This window comes from Nansenia antarctica (assembly GCF_963989245.1).
Source record: "Nansenia antarctica genome assembly, chromosome: 15".
NCBI classification, from domain to species: Eukaryota; Metazoa; Chordata; class Actinopteri; order Argentiniformes; family Microstomatidae; genus Nansenia; species Nansenia antarctica.
Genome location: NC_137685.1, coordinates 2,167,624 through 2,186,912, shown reverse-complemented (window position 1 = coordinate 2,186,912; position 19,289 = coordinate 2,167,624). Strand labels below are relative to the sequence as shown.

Here is a 19,289-nt window from a genome sequence, read left to right as displayed (position 1 = left end):
AAAATGTTGACATTTTTGAGTTAGTAATTCATAAAATACAAAGGTTCCATCTCACAAAACATAAAGGAATGTAAAAACTTTGACGCTCAATATCTCTGAACCGCCCTAAACGGAGATAGAACCTTATCATTCTAAGCTCACGAGTTGTAAAGTCTACAAGTCTACTTAAACTTCAATAAACATTTGGTTTATGAGCCGACAGTAATGTTGCTGTCACATTTATCCAAACCCTTTCAGCAGGCCAATACAAGACCTCCATGACTAAAATAGCCCAGTTCATATCATCATCCTCTCTCCTCTCTCCTCGTCTATTCTCAGAGAGAGTCTGCTCTGTGCCACAGCCTGCAGCTTACTGCTGCCTGGCCTGCAACCCTCTCCGTCTGGCCAACAGTGATATATCAACATGGTTTTGGTTTGTACCTCTGTTTCAGTAGTGGGTAAATAACAGCCTGATATGGGTACCGGTACATCAAATAGCGGTTAATCAGTCATTCATCCTTCGAGGTGTGAAGTTGGTAGAACGTTTATTCTCAGCGCTCGATGCAACTAAGCAATAAGGATTGTGTTTCTATTAGCTTATTAATAGAGATTGAATATGCATGCGTGAGTTAATGCAATTGGACACATGTTCACCTGGGGGCGATAAATGGGGTCTAGCTATCTTAAACTATTGTTGCTGTCTTGTTGTTGTTGTTGGTGTTGTTGTGGTGCAACAGCTCTCTCTTTCCTGTTGTTACCCCACCACCTGTAAAAGGTGACCAATTCTGCTGCAAGGCAGGCACACTCAGTCTCTCTCTCTCTCTCTCTCTCTCTCTCTCTCTCTCTCTCTCTCTCTCTCTCTCTCTCTCTCTCTCTCTCTCTCTCTCTCTCTCTCTCTCTCTCTCTCTCTCTCTCTCTCTCTCTCTCTCTCTCTCTCGTTCTCTTACACACACACACACACACACACACACACACACACACACACACACACACACACACACACATACTCACACACACACCTTCGGTGGTCCACTCACTGCCCCCTCTTTTGTCTGAAGATGGCTCCAAGCGTGTCGCCATGGAGACCCATAACGGGTGTTATGGTTTTGGAGGAAGTAAATGGCAGTGGTGGCTAATGGCTAATAGTAGACGAGCTGCTGTTAATATGGTGTTTATTCTAGTCAGGTGGCTACACATAGTGAACACATAGTAGGAGGATAGGGTTAGGGTTTTGTGACGTTAGAATTATAAGGTTCTATCTCCATCTTTGTCAAAATTGAGTTTTTTACATAATCTGATCCATTAGGTGTTTATTAATGCCTGTGTGGTGTTATTTTTAAAATGTTGACATTTTTGAGTTAGTAATTCATAAAATACAAAGGTTCCATCTCACAAAACATAATGGAATGTAAAAACGTTGACGCTCAATATCTCTGAACTGCCCTAAACAGAGATAGAACCTTATCATTCTAAGCTCACGATTTATCTATAAAAGGCCTATGCAGCAGAGATCATTTGGAATCAGGCTCTCGTGATGGGGAGCCCTGCTTCCTGAGACATGTAAAACTCGAGTGTCGCTCTTTATTGGAACTGTGCGAAAGCCTTTGTAGTCATTGGTAACCAGAGTTTAAAGACACAAGCAGATCGAAAATGTTTGAAAGATGGTCAATGGTGTTGTTGTTGATGTTTATCAGTACATGCTGCCATGTAATCAATGGACTGAGCTGCTGTGAGCTTGACCAGTGATGGGGAGAATAGTCTATTCTTCAACGAGGCTGTCTCTGTCGACATTTGTCAAGGGGTTTATTTGACAAGTGAGGGATGTGAGAGAGAGGTAATGGCTGATTGTAGGTCTCTGAAATAGCCCTGTGCTCAATGTTCAATGGATATAGCTGCAGCGTTAACTAGGCTCAAATAGTTATAGGCCCTTTTTTAATACTAATCCCTCCCTAGCTTTCTGTTGTGTTTACTTTACCACAGTGTGGTCTGCCACTGAAAGCTATACAAATAAAAAGGATCCGAAATCTAAAGTAGGGCTGATAGACCAGAATGCAAAGCGATGTGCTTGGGGAAGCGTTAAGGGGAAGTGTAGTCAAATGTGTGAGAGAGACGCCAGCCCGGTTATTTTTCATTAGCACAGGAAGTCATCTAGGTTGAGCCACTCTTTTGGTCTGATGTAACTGAGTTACAACAGACATACAGTCGGGGTGAATCTCAATAGTATAAATCCCCACTGTATGTAGCAGTATTACAGGCAGTGACCAGAAAGCGTGAGACACAATAGGTGGAAGCAGAGTTGTATAAGAGTATTGTTATCTGCCTATCCAGTTCTTACAGGACGGATCAGGACAGGATACTCTTCACTAATGAGATGCATACATCCAACACAGATGTCCAAATAACCTGTTTTATGAAAACTGGCGTTAAGAGATTGTTAGAGACGGTTCAACAAACTACTAAAGTATACTTCTTGTTCTAGTACCTGACCTTATACAAGATGAAATTGATGCATAATTGCAATTTCAATATCAATCCTAAACCCTTAACATGGCTAAAAAGAGATGTAGTTTTCTCTCAAAAACGACCAATTCTGCAATACCATTCAGCAGCTGCAGGCAAATGATACAATCACACATTTGTTTTGGGAGATACCAAGTATATAGCACCACCGAGAACCACAAAACATCTCAACCCATTCGAACTCAAACTGAGCTCTCAAAAAGGGACGTACGAACATCGACTGAAAGTTCAAAACGAGCAAGGGGGGGTTGGTTTCTGAAACAAGCATGGATGCTCTCATTTCGTATGAGGACACGGTTAAGGACTTGCATAGGAGCGGACAGGAGCGAATAGAGGAGCAGATAGAGGAGCAGAGACAGTTATGGAGTATAGAGGGAAGTTGAAGAGAGGCACATGCAGGTGTACATGTTGTTGGAGTAGATAATTTGCCTTCAATGGGACATGTCAAGGTGTCCAACCCTGTATATGCGAGGCAACAGGTTTGAGCAGGCTTCAGACAAAACGGATAGATGTTACTATAACCATCCTAAGATCTACTTGACATGCAGCATTCACCGTTATTATTAAAGTGTATTATTGAGAGAGAAACGCTATACTCACTGGTTCCCCATTGCTGCGCAGTGGACAGAAGAAACACACACACACACACACGCACACACACAGAAGTGCTGTCATGTATGAGGTGGCTGTGTGATGGAGAGAATATGACACTAACCTGTTGGTTTGCTTCTATAAACATCAGGGTTCTTCTTATAGATGTGCTCAAAACCACATTGTAACACACGCACACACACGCATGCACGCACGCACGCACACACGCACACACACACACACAGTCACACACACACACACACACACACACACACACATAGACTGTGGTACACACACACACACACACACACACACGCACACACACACACACACACACACACACACACACACGCACGCAGGCACGCAGGCACGCACGCACACACACAGAGGAAGTGGGGAAACCCATTGGTTCCCCATCAGTGCACTTACACAAGCCCTCAGCATCAGGACATGCAAACTGAAAGTCGTCGGATAATTTCCTCTTTGATTCCTGTGTGTGTGTGTGTGTGTGTGTGTGTGTGTGTGTGTGTGTGTGTGTGTGTGTGTGTGTGTGTGTGTGTGTGTGTGTGTGTGTGACGTGTGTGTGTGTGACGTGTGTGTGTGTGTGTGTCTATTTGAATGATTTAAAACAGAACTACAGTACATAATGATCAGAAAGAACACTATAACTCAAAGCAATGAACTATAGTGGAATTATGGCATCATAATGATTCAAACTGTGTCAGTATAAAGAAGCTTTGCTAAGCTTTTGATATATTATGAAATGCAATCTACTTAGCCAACTTAATGAGAGAGACTATTACTCAAATTCATGGTGCATCTATCATCATTACTACAAACAAAACTTTATTGAACTGTAACCCCATGAAAACATTCCTTCCAAGAACATGTAAACTACTCCTAAAGTTACACCCAACTAGAGAGCTGCCACGTGACAGTGTGTCTGTCTGTTGTTAATATCTCAGTCCACTCATGGCTATCAAATTCCTCCTGTCACAAGCGCTCGCTGTGTGAACGATAAGAGCCTGGTCTGAACCATCCGTTCATCTGGGGCACCAGTGTCCATGACGCTAAGCAAATCCCTTTCAAACTGAGCTCATTAATTGATAAGCTGCCAGTCTCTTTCTCGAGCTGCCAGGAAGAGACAGTGACAGCAAAGGTAGATGTAGTGTGTGTGTGTGTGTGTGTGTGTGTGTGTGTGTGTGTGTGTGTGTGTGTGTGTGTGTGTGTGTGTGTGTGTGTGTGTGTGTGTGTGTGTGTGTGTGTGTGTGTGTGTGTGTGTGTGTGTGTGTGTGTGTGTGGACAGTGGAGAGAAGAGAGACACAGAGAGAGAGAGAGAGAGAGAGAGAGAGAGAGAGAGAGAGGGACAGAGAGAGAGAGAGAGGGACAGAGAGAGAGACAGAGAGAGAGTGAGAGAGAGAGGGACAGAGAGAGAGAGAGAGAGAGAGAGAGAGAGAGGAAATGACAGAAATACCTCAAGAGTTGGCATTCCAGTCCAGTGATTGCACCAGACAAAACTGGAGAAAATTACTTCAGCTTTCAAAAACAGTCTAAATATTCCTCTCAAATTTAGACTTTTGCTTGAATTCTGCTTGCTTGGACCTCAGACTTAAATGTTCCAAGTAATATTGGACCAAGCTGTCGTCAATATGCACTGAGCACAGGTACAGTATCTTACATAACGATGCCCCTCAGAGTTGCCACATTGTACAGTAATAAAACGCATTGGGCAGTTCAGGTTATAAAACAACAAGGCAGCGATAAGGTGATCTACTTTTGTTCAGGGTCAGAATTATAGGTAAAGAGAGAATTACTTTTTTAAATGTTCACTCCATTTGTTTACACTCTAGTCTCTCTAATTACCGAATGCACGCAACAACACATGAATGTAAGGCATTTTTTCATATATATTATGAATGAGCGCAACTGAGCGCCGACTGTTGGAGTGGTGTCTATTGTCAAAGTGGGAAGGTATAATTGAGCGTAAAGTAATTTACGATTAAATAATTCCAAACTGTATAGGAACTGTATTTTTATATCGTCTAGATTATTTAGATTGAGAATTGTATTTAGATTATTTTTTCTTTATTTGACTTGAATGCATTCGTTCTTCATTCTGTCAACTACATTAACGTCACAGTCACAGTGAATGTCCCGATCTATCTGGATCATGCAAATCTGTCCTTAATAGATTTCTAAAAGCCATTACTCAACGTGAATGCCATGCTTACCTGTCAATTTCACGGTCTCAAAGGTCGTTTTCTCTGTCTTCACTGCCTTGGCTTCACATTCACACTCAGAGCGCTCTGGAAAAGCTGGATTCGACAACCCTCGCAGAGTCTCCTGACGTCATGGGTGGAGGGGGGTGTGGCTCACACAGGGGGCGCGGCTCTGATCTCAGCCAATCAGCAGCCTGTGTGTGGCTCCCACAGGGGGCAAGGCTCTGATCTCAACCAATCAGCAGCCTGTGTGTGGCTCCCAGGTAAGCAGGTCTCTCTCGCAGTTGGTTCATTCTCCTTTTGGGGCAGTCTGATACAGACAGGTGTGTTCTGACAGGTGCGTCTTTTTGCAATGGCATTTAACTCATATAATCTCGTAATTTTAAACAATATTCACCAACTCGTGACGTTAGATTTATAAAGTTGTATCTCCATTTTTGTTTATTAATGCCTACATTTTTGAGTTAGTAATTAATCAAATACAAAGGTTCCATCTCACAGAACATAATGGAATGTAAAAACTTTGACGCTCAATATCTCTGAACTGCCCTAAACGGAGATAGAACCTTATCATTCTAAACGGAGATAGAACCTTATCATTCTAAACGGAGATAGAACCTTATCATTCTAAACGGAGATAGAACCTTATCATTCTAAACTCACGAATTGTAACATTCATTTATTTTTTATTATCAAATAGTCCCACTTAAGTTCAATGCAGTAGGCCTATAACAGCTGCCTAGAAACACATAAATAAGAAGGTAAAGTCTGCCTACCTGAATAAAGTAGAAAACTGTAATTCAAACTGTAATACAACAAAGTGGAGAGATGAGGCTGAAGAAATGTGACTTCTCAATTTCATAGACAGAGCTATAGATGCAAACCACCCATCAGATAAAAGTATAGTTTTAACCTTGTACTTTTAAGTTTTACAATGTGTGTTTACAATTGAGGCATGCATACATTGTATTCGTCAATAATCAATTGTCCCAAAATGGATGTACAATGACAGATTGTCCTATCTACAGTAGGCCTGTTGTTAAGCCCAAGGTATGATGATTTAAAGCTGTGCATCATGTGTTAATAAATACAACAAAACATGATTCACAATCAACTAGGCCTATCCTCATCCTTGTTTTGGCTTGTTCGATTGAAGACGGAAGTATTCGATTAAAGGGGGAATTGTTAACAAATGTCCTGTAAGCTATAAGCATGGTCATTCCAATTCATTGTCCTGCCAATGTGATCGCCATAATGAATGAATGGTCTTTATTGTCATTGCTACAGTACAGGTACCAAACAACGAAATTTGGGAGGGGGGGGCTCCCCTGGTGTTAGGAAAGAAAAAAAAGAAAAAAAAACAAGAAGGGAAAGGAGCTGGTTTACATAAATAAAGGCTATGTACACTATCCACTATACTATACTGTACAGATAAAACGACTAGGGTTGTCATATTGCACATATTGTTATTGCACATTCATTTAAAGTGTCGCAGTTTGCAGGCTTGAAATGTACACATTTGTGCCTCAGCACTACACCTGATTTTTTCAATCCAGCAGCTGCCATCAATCTGTCCAGGGCCCAGAACCTAGGTCTTTGCTGTGTTCAGGGCCTGGATGGCCCTGGGGTAGAAGCTGAGCTTCAGTCTGTTTGTCCTTGCGGCCATGGTCCTGTACCGCCTTTTCGAGGGCAGCCGGGCAAAGTGTTCGTACCCAGGGTGGGATGGGTCTCTGGAGATCTTGGAGGCCTTCCTGAGGCAGCGTGTGTTGTACAGCTCTTCCAGAGAGGGGAGGGGGGCGCCGGTGATCTTCTGGGCTGTTCTCACGACTCTCTGTAGCGCATTTCTCTCTGCGGTTGTGCAGCTGGAGAACCAGTTGCAGATGCCGTAGGTGAGGATGCTCTCCACTGCGCAGCGGTAGAAGGCCACCAGTATCTCCTGCTTGTTGTGTTCCTTCCTGAGGACTCCCAGGAAGTAGAGCCGCTGTTGTGCCTTCTTGATAATGCACCATCTCTTGGAGAATAAATTACTTCAACAAACGATGACTCATTCTGATTCTTGCACCCCTGTCAAAACCCTCATTGGAGACAGATCTTTGTCAGAGACCCTCTTGAGACTGGCCATGGTGACACATATGTCCAGTAACAACATATTTAAAATATCAGAAACATCAACGTTATTTGTTTATTCATTGACAAATGATGGAAGTCCTCGACATAAACACAAACACTTGTGTACATAAGGTTCAGATATAGGAAATGTTAGGATATTTATAGCATAGCATAGAGTACAGCACAGTGTTTTATTGTATAGTATAGTATAGTAGATTTGTACATAGCCTTTATTTATGTAAACCAGCTCTTTCCCTTCTTGTTTTTAGTCTTTTTTCCAAGCACCAGGGGAGCCCCCCCTCCTAAATGTCGTTGTATGGTACCTGTACTGTATTAATGACAATAAAGACCATTCATTCATTCATTCATTCATTCATTCATTATACTGTATGTCGCTTCTATGTTCCGCCCCTAGATGGCGCTGTGTGAGAAACGGGGTCGTGTTTTCAGTGGTGTTGCCTAGTGACGGGAAAGCGACTGATGGCTTCCTGTGTTTTGAAAATCGTCTCGTTGGCATATTATTAGATTAAATAAGTTAAATAAGTTTGAAATCTGGATTTGTCAATGTCCAGAAGATGGACGAGAGTCTCTCCTTCAGTAAAGTGATGCCGTTTGTATTCGGGGCTGCGAACCACTGATGGACGTTCAGTCAACATGAATAACTACATGTTTATCAGAGTGGTTGGGAAGGGCAGCTACGGAGAAGTGAACCTGGTCAAACACAAATCTGACCGCAAACAGGTAAATATATATAATATATATTAACCCTACCCTGCCCCTAACCCTATATGTATATATATAAACATATATGTACGTTATTATATCTCGAAACAACAGCCTTATGTGTGTGAGACGCTCGTCGTGCTTAAATATACCAAACAGTCTCTAGTTAACTCTATAGATAACACTACACGAAGACGAAAAAAACGATGTATTATAAAGCTTTGCCAATATACAAATGTATGCTAAAAGTCATGAAGATTTGTATCTATTCCCCTATATTTTGCTTTTGGTATCTTCCACTACGAGTATCCCTTCATCAGCTCCTTCACTAGAAGACCGTGGGGGTTTGGTGGCGAGAATGAGGCTGTCTGTTAGTTACAATCTCTACTTCTCATATCAAGAAGATGTCTATTTGCATCATCTCCTTCAGTCAGAGTCAAACGAAATGGACCAATGTGTCCTGCAGCTAGCGAACCGTTGTTGGCACTGCCTGTGACTAGTACCTGGCTACTGGCTATGTTGTGTGCAATGTAGTCTAGCTTGTTTTCCTATCAATTTTCAGCATTCTGGAATGTTCGCATGTGCGTCTAGACAGAACGTGATGTCATAAATGTGTCTAGACAGAATGTTGACAACTGACTGCATGTGCCATGATGGTGTGGCTGTGTCTCAGGAGGTAGAGCCACCGTCTAATGATCGCAAGGTTGGCAGATCGGTGGTTCGAGCCCCAGCTCGGCTGGCCACATGTCGAAGTGACCTTGGGCAAGACACTGAACCCCAAATTGCTCCCAGTGAGCGGGCCGGCCGGCGCCTTGCATGGTAGCTTGCCTACCTCGCCATTGGTGTGTGAATGTGTGTGTGAACGGGTGAATGAGAGGCCGTTGTAAAGCGCTTTGGACAGGATAAAGGTGCTATATAAGTGCAGTCCGTTTACCATGAATGAATGAATGAATGAACCCTGTTGTGTTGTTTTCCCAGTATGTCATAAAGAAGCTGAATCTGACCACCTCCTCCAAGCGGGAGCGCCGTGCCGCGGAGCAGGAGGCACAGCTCCTGTCGCAGCTGCGGCACCCTAACATCGTGAACTACAGGGAGTCCTGGGAGGGAGACGACTGTCAGCTCTACATCGTGATGGGCTTCTGCGAGGGAGGCGACCTCTATCACAGACTGAAGCAACAGAAGGGCGAACTCCTACCTGAGAGACAAGTGGTGGAGTGGTTTGTCCAGATCGCCATGGCGCTGCAGGTAAGTTATGTGTTCAAACCTACATAAATAGCTAAATAGGATAAATGGACTGCACTTATATAGCGCCTTATTCCAAAGCGCTTTACAACGTCCTCTCATTCACCCATTCACACACACACCAATGGCGGCAAGCTACCATGCAAGGCGTGGCATTGCTCACTGGGAGCAATGTGGGGTTCAGTGTCTTGCCCAAGGACACTTCGACATGTGGCCCGCCGGGGCTCGAACCGCCGATCTGCCAACCTTGTGATCATTAGACAGCAGCTCTACCTCCTGCGCCACAGCCGCCCCCATAAAATATAGATAAAGCCCACAAACGTTGGTACCAAAACACCTGAATGTTATGTTATTTCTTTTGATTCCTAGTATCTCCATGAAAAGCGCATTCTACACAGGGATCTGAAGACCCAGAACATCTTCCTGACCAAGACCAACATCATCAAAGTGGGAGACCTGGGCATCGCCAGGGTCCTGGAGAACCAGAACGACATGGCCAGCACTCTGATAGGGACTCCATACTACATGAGTCCTGAACTCTTCTCCAACAAACCCTACAACCACAAGGTATGGTTGAATTAATAGTTGTAAGACAGGAGTTGGCCAACCCTGCTCCTCAGACACTGAGCCTTTTATCATTACATTTACATTTACATTTACATTTTTGGCATTTAGCAGACGCCTTATTCCAAAGCGACTTACAATCAATACATTTGATTTGGGCCATTGATAGAAGGAAAAACCGGAGTAACAGAGAAACAGTACAAGGGGGGCAATAGAAGTTTTTAGGGACACAGTAGAGGGGAAAAGCGGGTGTCTTCAGGAGACGCAGTGCTGGGGGGCAGTAGATGTCTCAGGAGGAGCAGTTAAGGTGTAACCTGAAGAGATGGAGGTCTTCAGTCTACAACTAAACCATGTTTTATAACCCAACAGTCGGACGTGTGGGCGCTGGGCTGCTGCGTGTACGAGATGTCCACCCTGAAACACGCCTTCAACGCCAAGGACATGAACTCCCTGGTCTACCGGATCGTAGAGGGGAAGGTGAATCCTTTAGATCAGAGTTCCTCTAACGGTGGGACAGGGGGGCGTTGGTATGCTGCAGTAGATCCCTCTGGGTTGTTGTTGTTGGAGACTTCTGGTATTCTTGGTTTCTTGTTGGTTTTCTGTATAGGGTAGTTTAGATTATTATTATTTTTGGGGGGGGCATTTAGCAGACACCTTATTCCAAAGCGACTTACTCATCAATCCACCAGTCGTAGCAGGAAGAGTAATCCAGCTCAGGCCCGGGGCCATTGATAGAAGGAAAAACCTTCTTCTATCACCTTCTTCTAAACCTAGTTTTTTTTTTTACATTTATTTATTTGTTATATAGACACTGGAGAAACAGTACAAGGGGGGAAATAGACGTTTTTAGGGGACACAGTAGAGGGGAAAAGCGGGTGTCTCAGGAGACGCAGTGCTGGGGGGTAGTAGATGTCTCAGGAGGAGCAGTTAAGGTGTAACCTGAAGAGATGGAGGTCTTCAGTCTCCGACGGAAGATAGGTAGTGAGTAGTGACTGCAGTTCTGACAGCCGTGGGAAGCTCATTCCAGTTTAGATTAACTTTTCAAAGGCTTGAAGGGGGGATCTCTTCCTGTCGCTGATTATCATGTCATTAACATTTGACATCATCTCTAAGTCAATAACATGTAAATAGCCAACTTTAAAATGAAGTGTTTAAATAGCTACATTTTAAAAATCCTTTTCCTTCCTGTTTGACTAGCTTCCCCAGATGCCGGGTCAGTATGACCCTCAGCTGGGGGAGCTGATTAAGAGCATGCTGTGTAAGAGACCAGAGGACAGGCCGGACGTCAAACTCATCCTCCGGCAGCCCTACATCAAACGGCAGATCGCCATGTTCCTAGAGGCCACTAAAGAGTAGGTGACGTCCTTTACTGTGTCAGGACTCTTATAAAGTTTCCTGTCTGTTCTCTCGGTTTTTCGATGATATGTGTCACATGACTTGATTCTTTCCCCTTCACTTGTCCTTGCTGTGTTTGTCTCTGTCTCTGTCTCTGTCCCAGTCTCTGTCTCTGTCTCTGTCTCTGTCTCTGTCCCTGTCCTCCATCCCTCTCTATCTCTCTTTTGTGTTGAACAAAACCATGAGTGTGTTTGATAGATCCCATTTTGGATGTCTTATGTATTCGTTTCACACCAGGAAGACCGCTAAGTCTAGAAAGAAAGCTGTGGGTGTCACTAGCAGTAGCAGGCCCAACAGTGCAGCACCTGTGCCGTCACCTCAGCCGAGGCCCGAGCGCCTTCAGTGTCCCCAGCCTGATCCACTCACCAGAGGGAACCGGGTAAGAGATGGGTCCACATCGACACCAGCAGAACACAGCCGTGACATACAGGATAACCTTTCAAATGGACCGACATATCGTGACGTTATAATTATAAGGTTCTATCTCCATTTTTGTCAAAATTTAGTTTTTTACATAATCTGATCCATTAGGTGTTTATTAATGCCTGTGGTGTTATTTTTAAAATGTTGGCATTTTTGTTTGAACAAAAACATTTTTTGTTAGTAATTAATAAAATACTACGGTTCCATCTCACAAAACATAATGGAATGTAAAAACTTTGACGCTCAATATCTCTGAACTGCCCTAAACGGAGATAGAACCTTATCATTCTAAGCTCACGATACAGGATAACATTTAAAATGGACTGACATATATAGCGCCTTATTCCAAAGTGCTGGCCAGCCAGGGCTCTGGGATCTGCAGAGCTTGCGATCATTAGATACCGGCTCTACCTCCTGCACCACAGCTACCCCCTACATATTGCCGCCCCCACATATGTTAAAGGCATTTTTCCTATTGCTTATAAAGGATAAGAATCCCTTGAATTGCCTTGGAAGTTGTATCCTTGCAAATGTGCTTATTTATATATCATCTATTCCTTTTTCTTCTCACCCCGACAGAAGGTGGAAAACCACTCACAGCAACACAAAGCGTGCAACAAAGTCACCCCACCCCAGACACCTCCACCTCCCAAATCCCCTCCACCTGACGTCCTCAACGCCACCGGTGCCTCCCTGGCAACTGTGAGTAACATTGACTTTGACATCCAGCCACAGCAGGAGGAGAGGAAGGCCCCAAGAACTCATCTGCCCCAGTCAGCGGTGTCAAACCCCAGGCCCGATAGTGACCCGGCGAGACCGTGTCACAGGCCCGCTGAGAAGAGGAGGCCGGGAGGGAAACCGGACCCCTCCTCCCCGCCTCCCCCTCTGCCTCCCCCACGCAGGCTAGTATCAGATGTCGGGAGCCGGGGGGGAGGAGAGGAAAAGAAGAAGCCCTCGAACGGACCTTTATCACCGGGTGTTAGTAGCTCGCAGACCGCCCCGAAGTCTAGAGAACCTAGACCCAGAACCTCGGTAGAGAAGCAGACCATGGCAGGTGGTGATGCAGATAATACAATGGAGCTACTCAAGGATGTCGTCATCGAGAGCCCAATGCTGGAACTGAGAAGAATGAGTGGTGATTCCAAGAGCTTGTCTGAGTCGAGTCCTGCAGGTGGTGAACTGAACGTGGGATCCGTTGGACAGACTTGGGACGTAAACACGGACAACAAAGAGGACACTATGAACCTTCTCAAGGAGGATCCAACACAAAACCACATTTCAGATGTCAGAGTAAGTATCATGGTAAATGGTAAATGGACTGCACTTATATAGCGCCTTTTTTGCTGCTCCAAAGCTGCTCCAAAGCGCTTTACAACAGCCTCTCATTCACCCATTCACACACACATTCACACACCAATCATCCATGCATGTAGGCCGAGATGGAGAACGATAATACAGTATCATGACTTCCGCTAGTGTCTGCCTCTCTCAGCCTTGTGCTCTTGTCTTTGAAGGAGAGCTTGGAATCCACAGAGAAGCTGCTAGAGCCCCTCCCTCCTGTGACGACACTGGTAAGAACCTCAACAACCCTCCGTCCCGTCAGTATGAAACTAGCTGTCAGTCTCCACACAGGGACATTACCATAGGCTGTAAGGACATGCAGTATCTGCAGGCGTTAGAATAAGAACTCTCTGCTTATGCGCATGGACTGAAAAAGCCATGGCCAACGACGCCTTGGCTGATGACTTGTTGGCCTGGCTAGTGATCAACTGGACCAGCGAGTTTGTTAGTAAGCAAGACTGTTGGTTGTTCTCTTGTCATTGACATGCACAGACTACTATTGATGTTTTACATTTACATGTTTGGCATTTAGCAGACGCCTTATTCCAAAGCGACTTACAATCGATACATTTGACTAAGCAGGTGAATCATCAATCCACCAGTCGTAGCAGGAAGAGTAATCCAGCTCAGGCCCGGGGCCATTGGCAGTCACAGTGATAGAAGGAAAAATCCACCTCCAGGCTAGCCACACATCTTGTAGGCTATATAATGTGTGTCTCAAACATGTCATTGTATTTAAGCTGCCTTGCATTACCCGGTATACTCAGTGTACTGTACAATACTATTTTGCTTGGGAAATAAGTTGTTGCTTGATTAAATACTTTTGGAGCTACAAGACATGTTCTTTTACAAGCAGTGGTGTAGTCTACGTGATACGTAGGACTATGCCGTATACCCACTAGGAAAGGCCAAAGATTTCCATATACCCACTTAGAAATGTGTGAGGATACGTAACGGCGTTTTGTGACAGAACTTTCACACTTTCATTTATAAAATTCACCCCGTCTGTGTTACAAAACACTTGAATTTTGGACCATTGGGACTGACTATAGCTCATATACCATCAACGGGGGGAGATGCGACATGAAATATGTCAGAATGCAGCACTGTCATGCACAGATCAGCCTTATAACATGTAATGTTATATATATATAACGTTAGACAGGGAGCTCAGATTTATTTTTATGGCGTTCCGAAATGAACGATATGAGGCTGGGAGGGAAAAATCACAGTATACCCACTAGAAAACACTAGACTACACCACTGGTTACACAGGTGAAATTCCTTCATATCAAATTCTGTAGCAGTCATTGACATAGACCCTGGTTGTGTTTTCTGTGTGCCTCAGGAACCCTGTCAAGCCGAGCCCCTCCCCCTCCCCCTCCCTCCGCTCCCAGAGGTCGTGACCCCACTGTGTGTCCCCTCTTCTGCTGAACCCTCCGTCTCCCGGCAACGCAGACACGGGGAGAAGGTGCGGCTACACAGCCACCAGGACCAGGTGAGGACTAATGGGAAGGGATGCTACTTGGAACTTAAAAATGTGAAGTTTCAGAGGAAACTTTGTTGCATGTGATTAATAATGCAAACAGTAACACACTAAATATGAATAAATCACAACAGGCACTGAAAGCTCCCAGACCTCTCCCGCCTCCTCCCGTTGCACTGTCAGGAGAGGTGAGGAAGAGGAGTAGGGGAAGCTCTGAGAAGAAGAAAGCTGTCACAACATCATCCTCTACACCCGTCAGCTCCTCCAAGGATGGCCACACCCCTCTGCCACAGGTAACACTATGCTCAACCAATAGAAACACTCCTGGGGGTCTGGCTCCCATAGATGGAGAGATGTTGGTACAGCTCAAACTTCAGACTTGAGGAATTAGTTTATTACATTTACATTTTACATTTACATTTTTGGCATTTATCAGACGCCTTATTCCAAAGCGACTTACAATCAATACATTTGACTAAGCAAGTGAATCATCAATCCACCAGTCGTAGCAGGAAGAGTAATCCAGCTCAGGCCCGGGGCCACTGATAGAAGGAAAAACCTTCTTCTAAACCTTCTTCTATCACCTTATTCTAAACCTAGGTTATTATAGACACTGGAGAAACAGAGAAACAGTACAAGGGGGTCAATAGAAGTTTTCAGGGACACAGTAAAGGGGAAAAGCAGGTGTCTCAGGAGACGCAGTGCTGGGGGGCAGTAGATGTCTCAGGAGGGGCAGTTAAGGTTATTCTGGTTAAGGTTATTCTGGTTAAGGTTATTCTGATTGCATTATTCTGGTTGCAGGACCGTCCTCTGTCAGCCAGAGAGAGGAGAAGACTGAGGCAGTCCCAGGAGACCCCTAACCAACCAGGTAACACTCCTCAGCTAGCCTAGCACTGGACTGTTGATGCTAGTGTGAATATCAATGTTTACCCTACCATTACTTACTGATGCGAGTCGTGACTTAACACCAATCATTTCATGTTGCCGTTGAAAATCTTGGTATCATGTTAACCTGGGTGGAGTTTGGGGCCTCTGTGCCCGTGTGTTACCCCTGTAGTATCAGGGAATTACTGCATATTCGTGACGTTAGAATTATAAGGTTCTATCTCCATTTTTTGTCAACATTTATTTTTTTACATAATCTGACCCATTAGGTGTTTATTAATGCCTGTGTGGTGTTATTTTTTAAATGTTGACATTTTTTAGTTAGTAATTAATAAAATACAAAGGTTCCATCTCACAAAACATAATGGAATGTAAAAACGTTGACGCTCAATATCTCTGAACTGCCCTAAACGGAGATAGAACCTTATCATTCTAAACGGAGATAGAACCTTATCATTCTAAACGGAGATAGAACCTTATCATTCTAAACGGAGATAGAACCTTATCATTCTAAACGGAGATAGAACCTTATCATTCTAAGCTCACGTAATGTTGAACAAACCACTAATTTGGAGGAAGGCACTGAGTGAAAGAACATAGAAGACATACTGTACTTGACTTGTTTCGTTGCTCAACGCAGACCCCTCTTTCTCCACAGTTAACGCACTAAGAAGAGCATCATATGATGTCACTTCCTCAAACAGTAAACTGCCAGAGTTCCTTAAGCCCCCTCTCGCCCACTCTGTGTCTGACATCACAGAGGAAACCAGCAAGGTAACTATGGCCCCATCGGCTGACTGTTATGCAGATGTTTAATTTAACACGGTCAGATAAGATGGACCAAACTTGGCGTCGAGCAGCCGGTGATGATGTGACGTCTCTCCCTGTAGCAGGACAGTCTGCTGGGGCGACCGTCAGACGAGGACGAATGCAGCTCCTCTACCAGCTCCACTGACCGCTCTGAGGGGGACTGCAAAGAAGGGTGAGAACATCGACAAATAATGGACAGGAAGTACATAGATCTAAAATCCTCTAAATGTAACTGACTCTTGCACAGCTGCATCATGGGTGGTTGAGTTCTCTTCAACTATAGCTATTCATATTGATGAATCTTCTTGTCGGTAAAATGATGGAATTGATCAATCTATTGAGGATTTGTGATCTTAAATGTGTTGTGTCACTGCTAACCGTGAAGATCATGCTCTCCTGAAAGAAGGAGAATGTGTGTGTGTGGGGGTATGTGTTATGTGTTATGTGTTATGTGTTATGTGTTATGTGTGTGTGTGTGTGTGTGTGTGTGTGTGTGTGTGTGTGAGTGTGTGTGTGTGTGTGTGTGTGTGAGTGTGTGTGTGTGTGTGTGTGTGTGTGTGTGAGTGAAATGACTATATGTGAAAACCCCATTAGATCCAACAACATTGGGGAATTGTTATAGCTTATAGTATTGCTAAATGAAATACTGACTAAATCATCCTTTGACACATTGTTCTATGTATTCGTTACAGAAAGAGTGAATCCAACGATATGCAGGACCTGGTACAGATGATGACCCAGACATTGCGAATGGATGGCAGAGACGCTGTCTGCGAGCCTGATGGTGCTCGGTCTGGCTCTGCCCCGATGATGGCGGAGTTCAAACTGAACAGGAAGTACAGGGACACCCTGGTGCTCCATGGGAAAGGAGGAGGAGACAAAGAGGAGTTCCACTTCAGTGAATTACCCACCGGTCAGTCTCACACACGTGTGTTCTTTCTGTACTATATCCCCTCACCTCTCCAATGCAATAGAGTTAACACAACGTATTCACACTATGTGGTAACTTGTCTTTGACTTAAGAATGACTTTGATATATTATACATGTAAAACATTACAGCTAATGTGTAGTGAGAGTTCTGTTAGAATCTGTTCTTTTAGTTGACTGCTCCAAGACAGAGGAGAAGATGTTTTCTATTGCACAAGTGGTATATTTTTGGAAGATCACACGTGTCGTACAGAGTAGCACCTTAACCTGAGGCGGTCTCAGAGGAAAGGTGTCTCGAAGTATTCAAATCATCACATATATACTTACACAAAACCCAGAGCCCTTCCCCTTTTGGCCACTATGATGTAAGGGCCGATGGCCTTTGATTAGAATGTTCTAAAACTATGAGTTGAGTTAGACGTGAGAGCGGAAAGGAGTTTTTTACAGTTCTTACAGCACCTGTATTCATGGCCATCAGATGCGTTCCCAGACAGTAGCTTACAATGGGTCGTATGTGTTCTTAGGATACAACACTGATGATGTGCATATCAAAACAGGAAAACTGTTAAGATATGTAACATCATAACTAAGCAGCTGGTGCTACAGAATGGACAATAGGACCTTTGAAAAATATATATCCTAACAGTTCTGTGGTTCTGATGGTGTTTTCTAAGGCACCACATCTGGGCCAGCCAAGATACGGAGAGCCATCGAGCACCTGCGGACAGACGCGGTGAAGGGCCTGGGAGTGAAGCTGCTGGACAGGGTCCTGGACATCATGGAGGACGATGATGAAGACAGGCGAGAGGTAAGGACTGAAAACGGTGTTTTTACCAACAATTTAATTTATTTTTGAACTGTTTATGTTATGGTACATGTGGGAAAACTAGGGTTAGGGTTAGGTTTAGGGTTAGGGTTAGACATGCCAGCATGTACCAAGTCACCCTAGCACCTAACCCTAACCCTAGTTTTCCCACATGTACCGTAACATTTAGATCACCAACATTGTTGTTGAAACCAATAAGGGCCAAATATTGTAGGCAAGGGGGCTTTGTCGGAGAAGCGCTGGTGGTGTCAGCGGGGTAGACCTTCAGCAGGTTGTTGGGTGTTACATTCAGATAATTGTTGCGATGGGAGTAAAATAAATGTATTGTAGAATAATAATAATTCCTTGTTCTTCTTCAAGCATTGTAACTGCCAATGGCCACTGGTCATAACATATATTACCTTTTCTTGCTATGATTGATTCACTTACTTACTTAGTCAAATTTGTTGTAAGTCGGTTTGGATAAAGGCGTCTGCTAAATGTCAAGAATGTAAATATTACTGATGTGATGTAGGACGACATGACGTTGTTTTCTCTCTCTTCTTCCTCCCCTTCCCACCTTCACAGCTGCGTCTGCGGGATCAGATGGGGGACGGCAAATACCAGTCTTATGCTGTCATGGTGCGGCAACTGAAGTTCTTTGAGGATGTCGCTTTCAAGGGCTAGGATGAGCACACAGCACATACAAACATATCCATCCAACACAACCAGTGGATGATGTCCATATTGACAATCTTTCTTCCTTTGTCCGATGTAAATATTCATGTAGATTATTTTTGTACCTCACTTTAGATTCTAATCCAGATTCTAACTGTCCACTTTACTTATGCAAGGAATGTGAGTGTTCTGTTACTGTTACTGTAATCTACTTGATATGCTGTCTACCTTAGTGAAATACTAATATAAAGAAGTGATTTTGTAATATGTTATAATGTAAGGTAGTGCTTCAAGACCTGGACCTAAATCCTTAGAAACACTACATGTTCAATAATATATAGTTATCATATTGTTGATATTTCCAAACCAACTTGTTTGATTTTATAATAAATGATTTAAATATCTGATGAATTGTTTTGTTTTTTTATCTCATACATAATAAAGATTTGTACAGGCACGTTATCGAACATCTGGGACAACAGCAACAAGGTAAGAACATACTGACAGGGTTCCCGCGCTGGTCTTAAAAAGCCTTAGTCTCAAATCCAGCAATCCAATTTATAAGGCCTAAAAAGGTCACAAATTTCAGTT

At 43.8% G+C, this 19,289-nt stretch overlaps 2 protein-coding genes and 1 long non-coding RNA gene across 3 annotated transcripts in view; 2 read left to right on the top strand and 1 right to left on the bottom strand.

The window, feature by feature from the left end:
* Positions 1-3,131, bottom strand: part of camk1b (calcium/calmodulin-dependent protein kinase Ib) — a gene marked incomplete at its 3' end in the record, with an annotated part of 48,086 nt that extends 44,955 nt beyond the window's left edge. The window contains exon 1 of the mRNA XM_080545619.1: positions 3,100-3,131. Coding sequence (XP_080401745.1) covers positions 3,100-3,110 — 11 coding nt within the window. The 5' untranslated portion in view covers positions 3,111-3,131. The remainder of the gene's footprint in view (positions 1-3,099) is intronic.
* Positions 1-19,289, top strand: part of LOC308170779 — a 370,737-nt gene that overhangs the window by 312,293 nt on the left and 39,155 nt on the right. The gene's annotated exons all lie outside the window — the stretch shown is intronic.
* nek4 (NIMA-related kinase 4) lies at positions 8,067-18,737 on the top strand. The gene is made up of 16 exons (XM_080545713.1): positions 8,067-8,159; positions 9,120-9,386; positions 9,753-9,950; positions 10,317-10,424; positions 11,145-11,299; positions 11,580-11,721; positions 12,345-13,055; positions 13,280-13,336; positions 14,455-14,604; positions 14,727-14,885; positions 15,394-15,460; positions 16,136-16,251; positions 16,368-16,459; positions 16,980-17,200; positions 17,890-18,023; positions 18,609-18,737. Exons 1-16 carry the CDS (start codon positions 8,073-8,075, stop codon positions 18,705-18,707), a joined length of 2,763 nt encoding a protein of 920 aa, XP_080401839.1. The 5' UTR covers positions 8,067-8,072; the 3' UTR covers positions 18,708-18,737.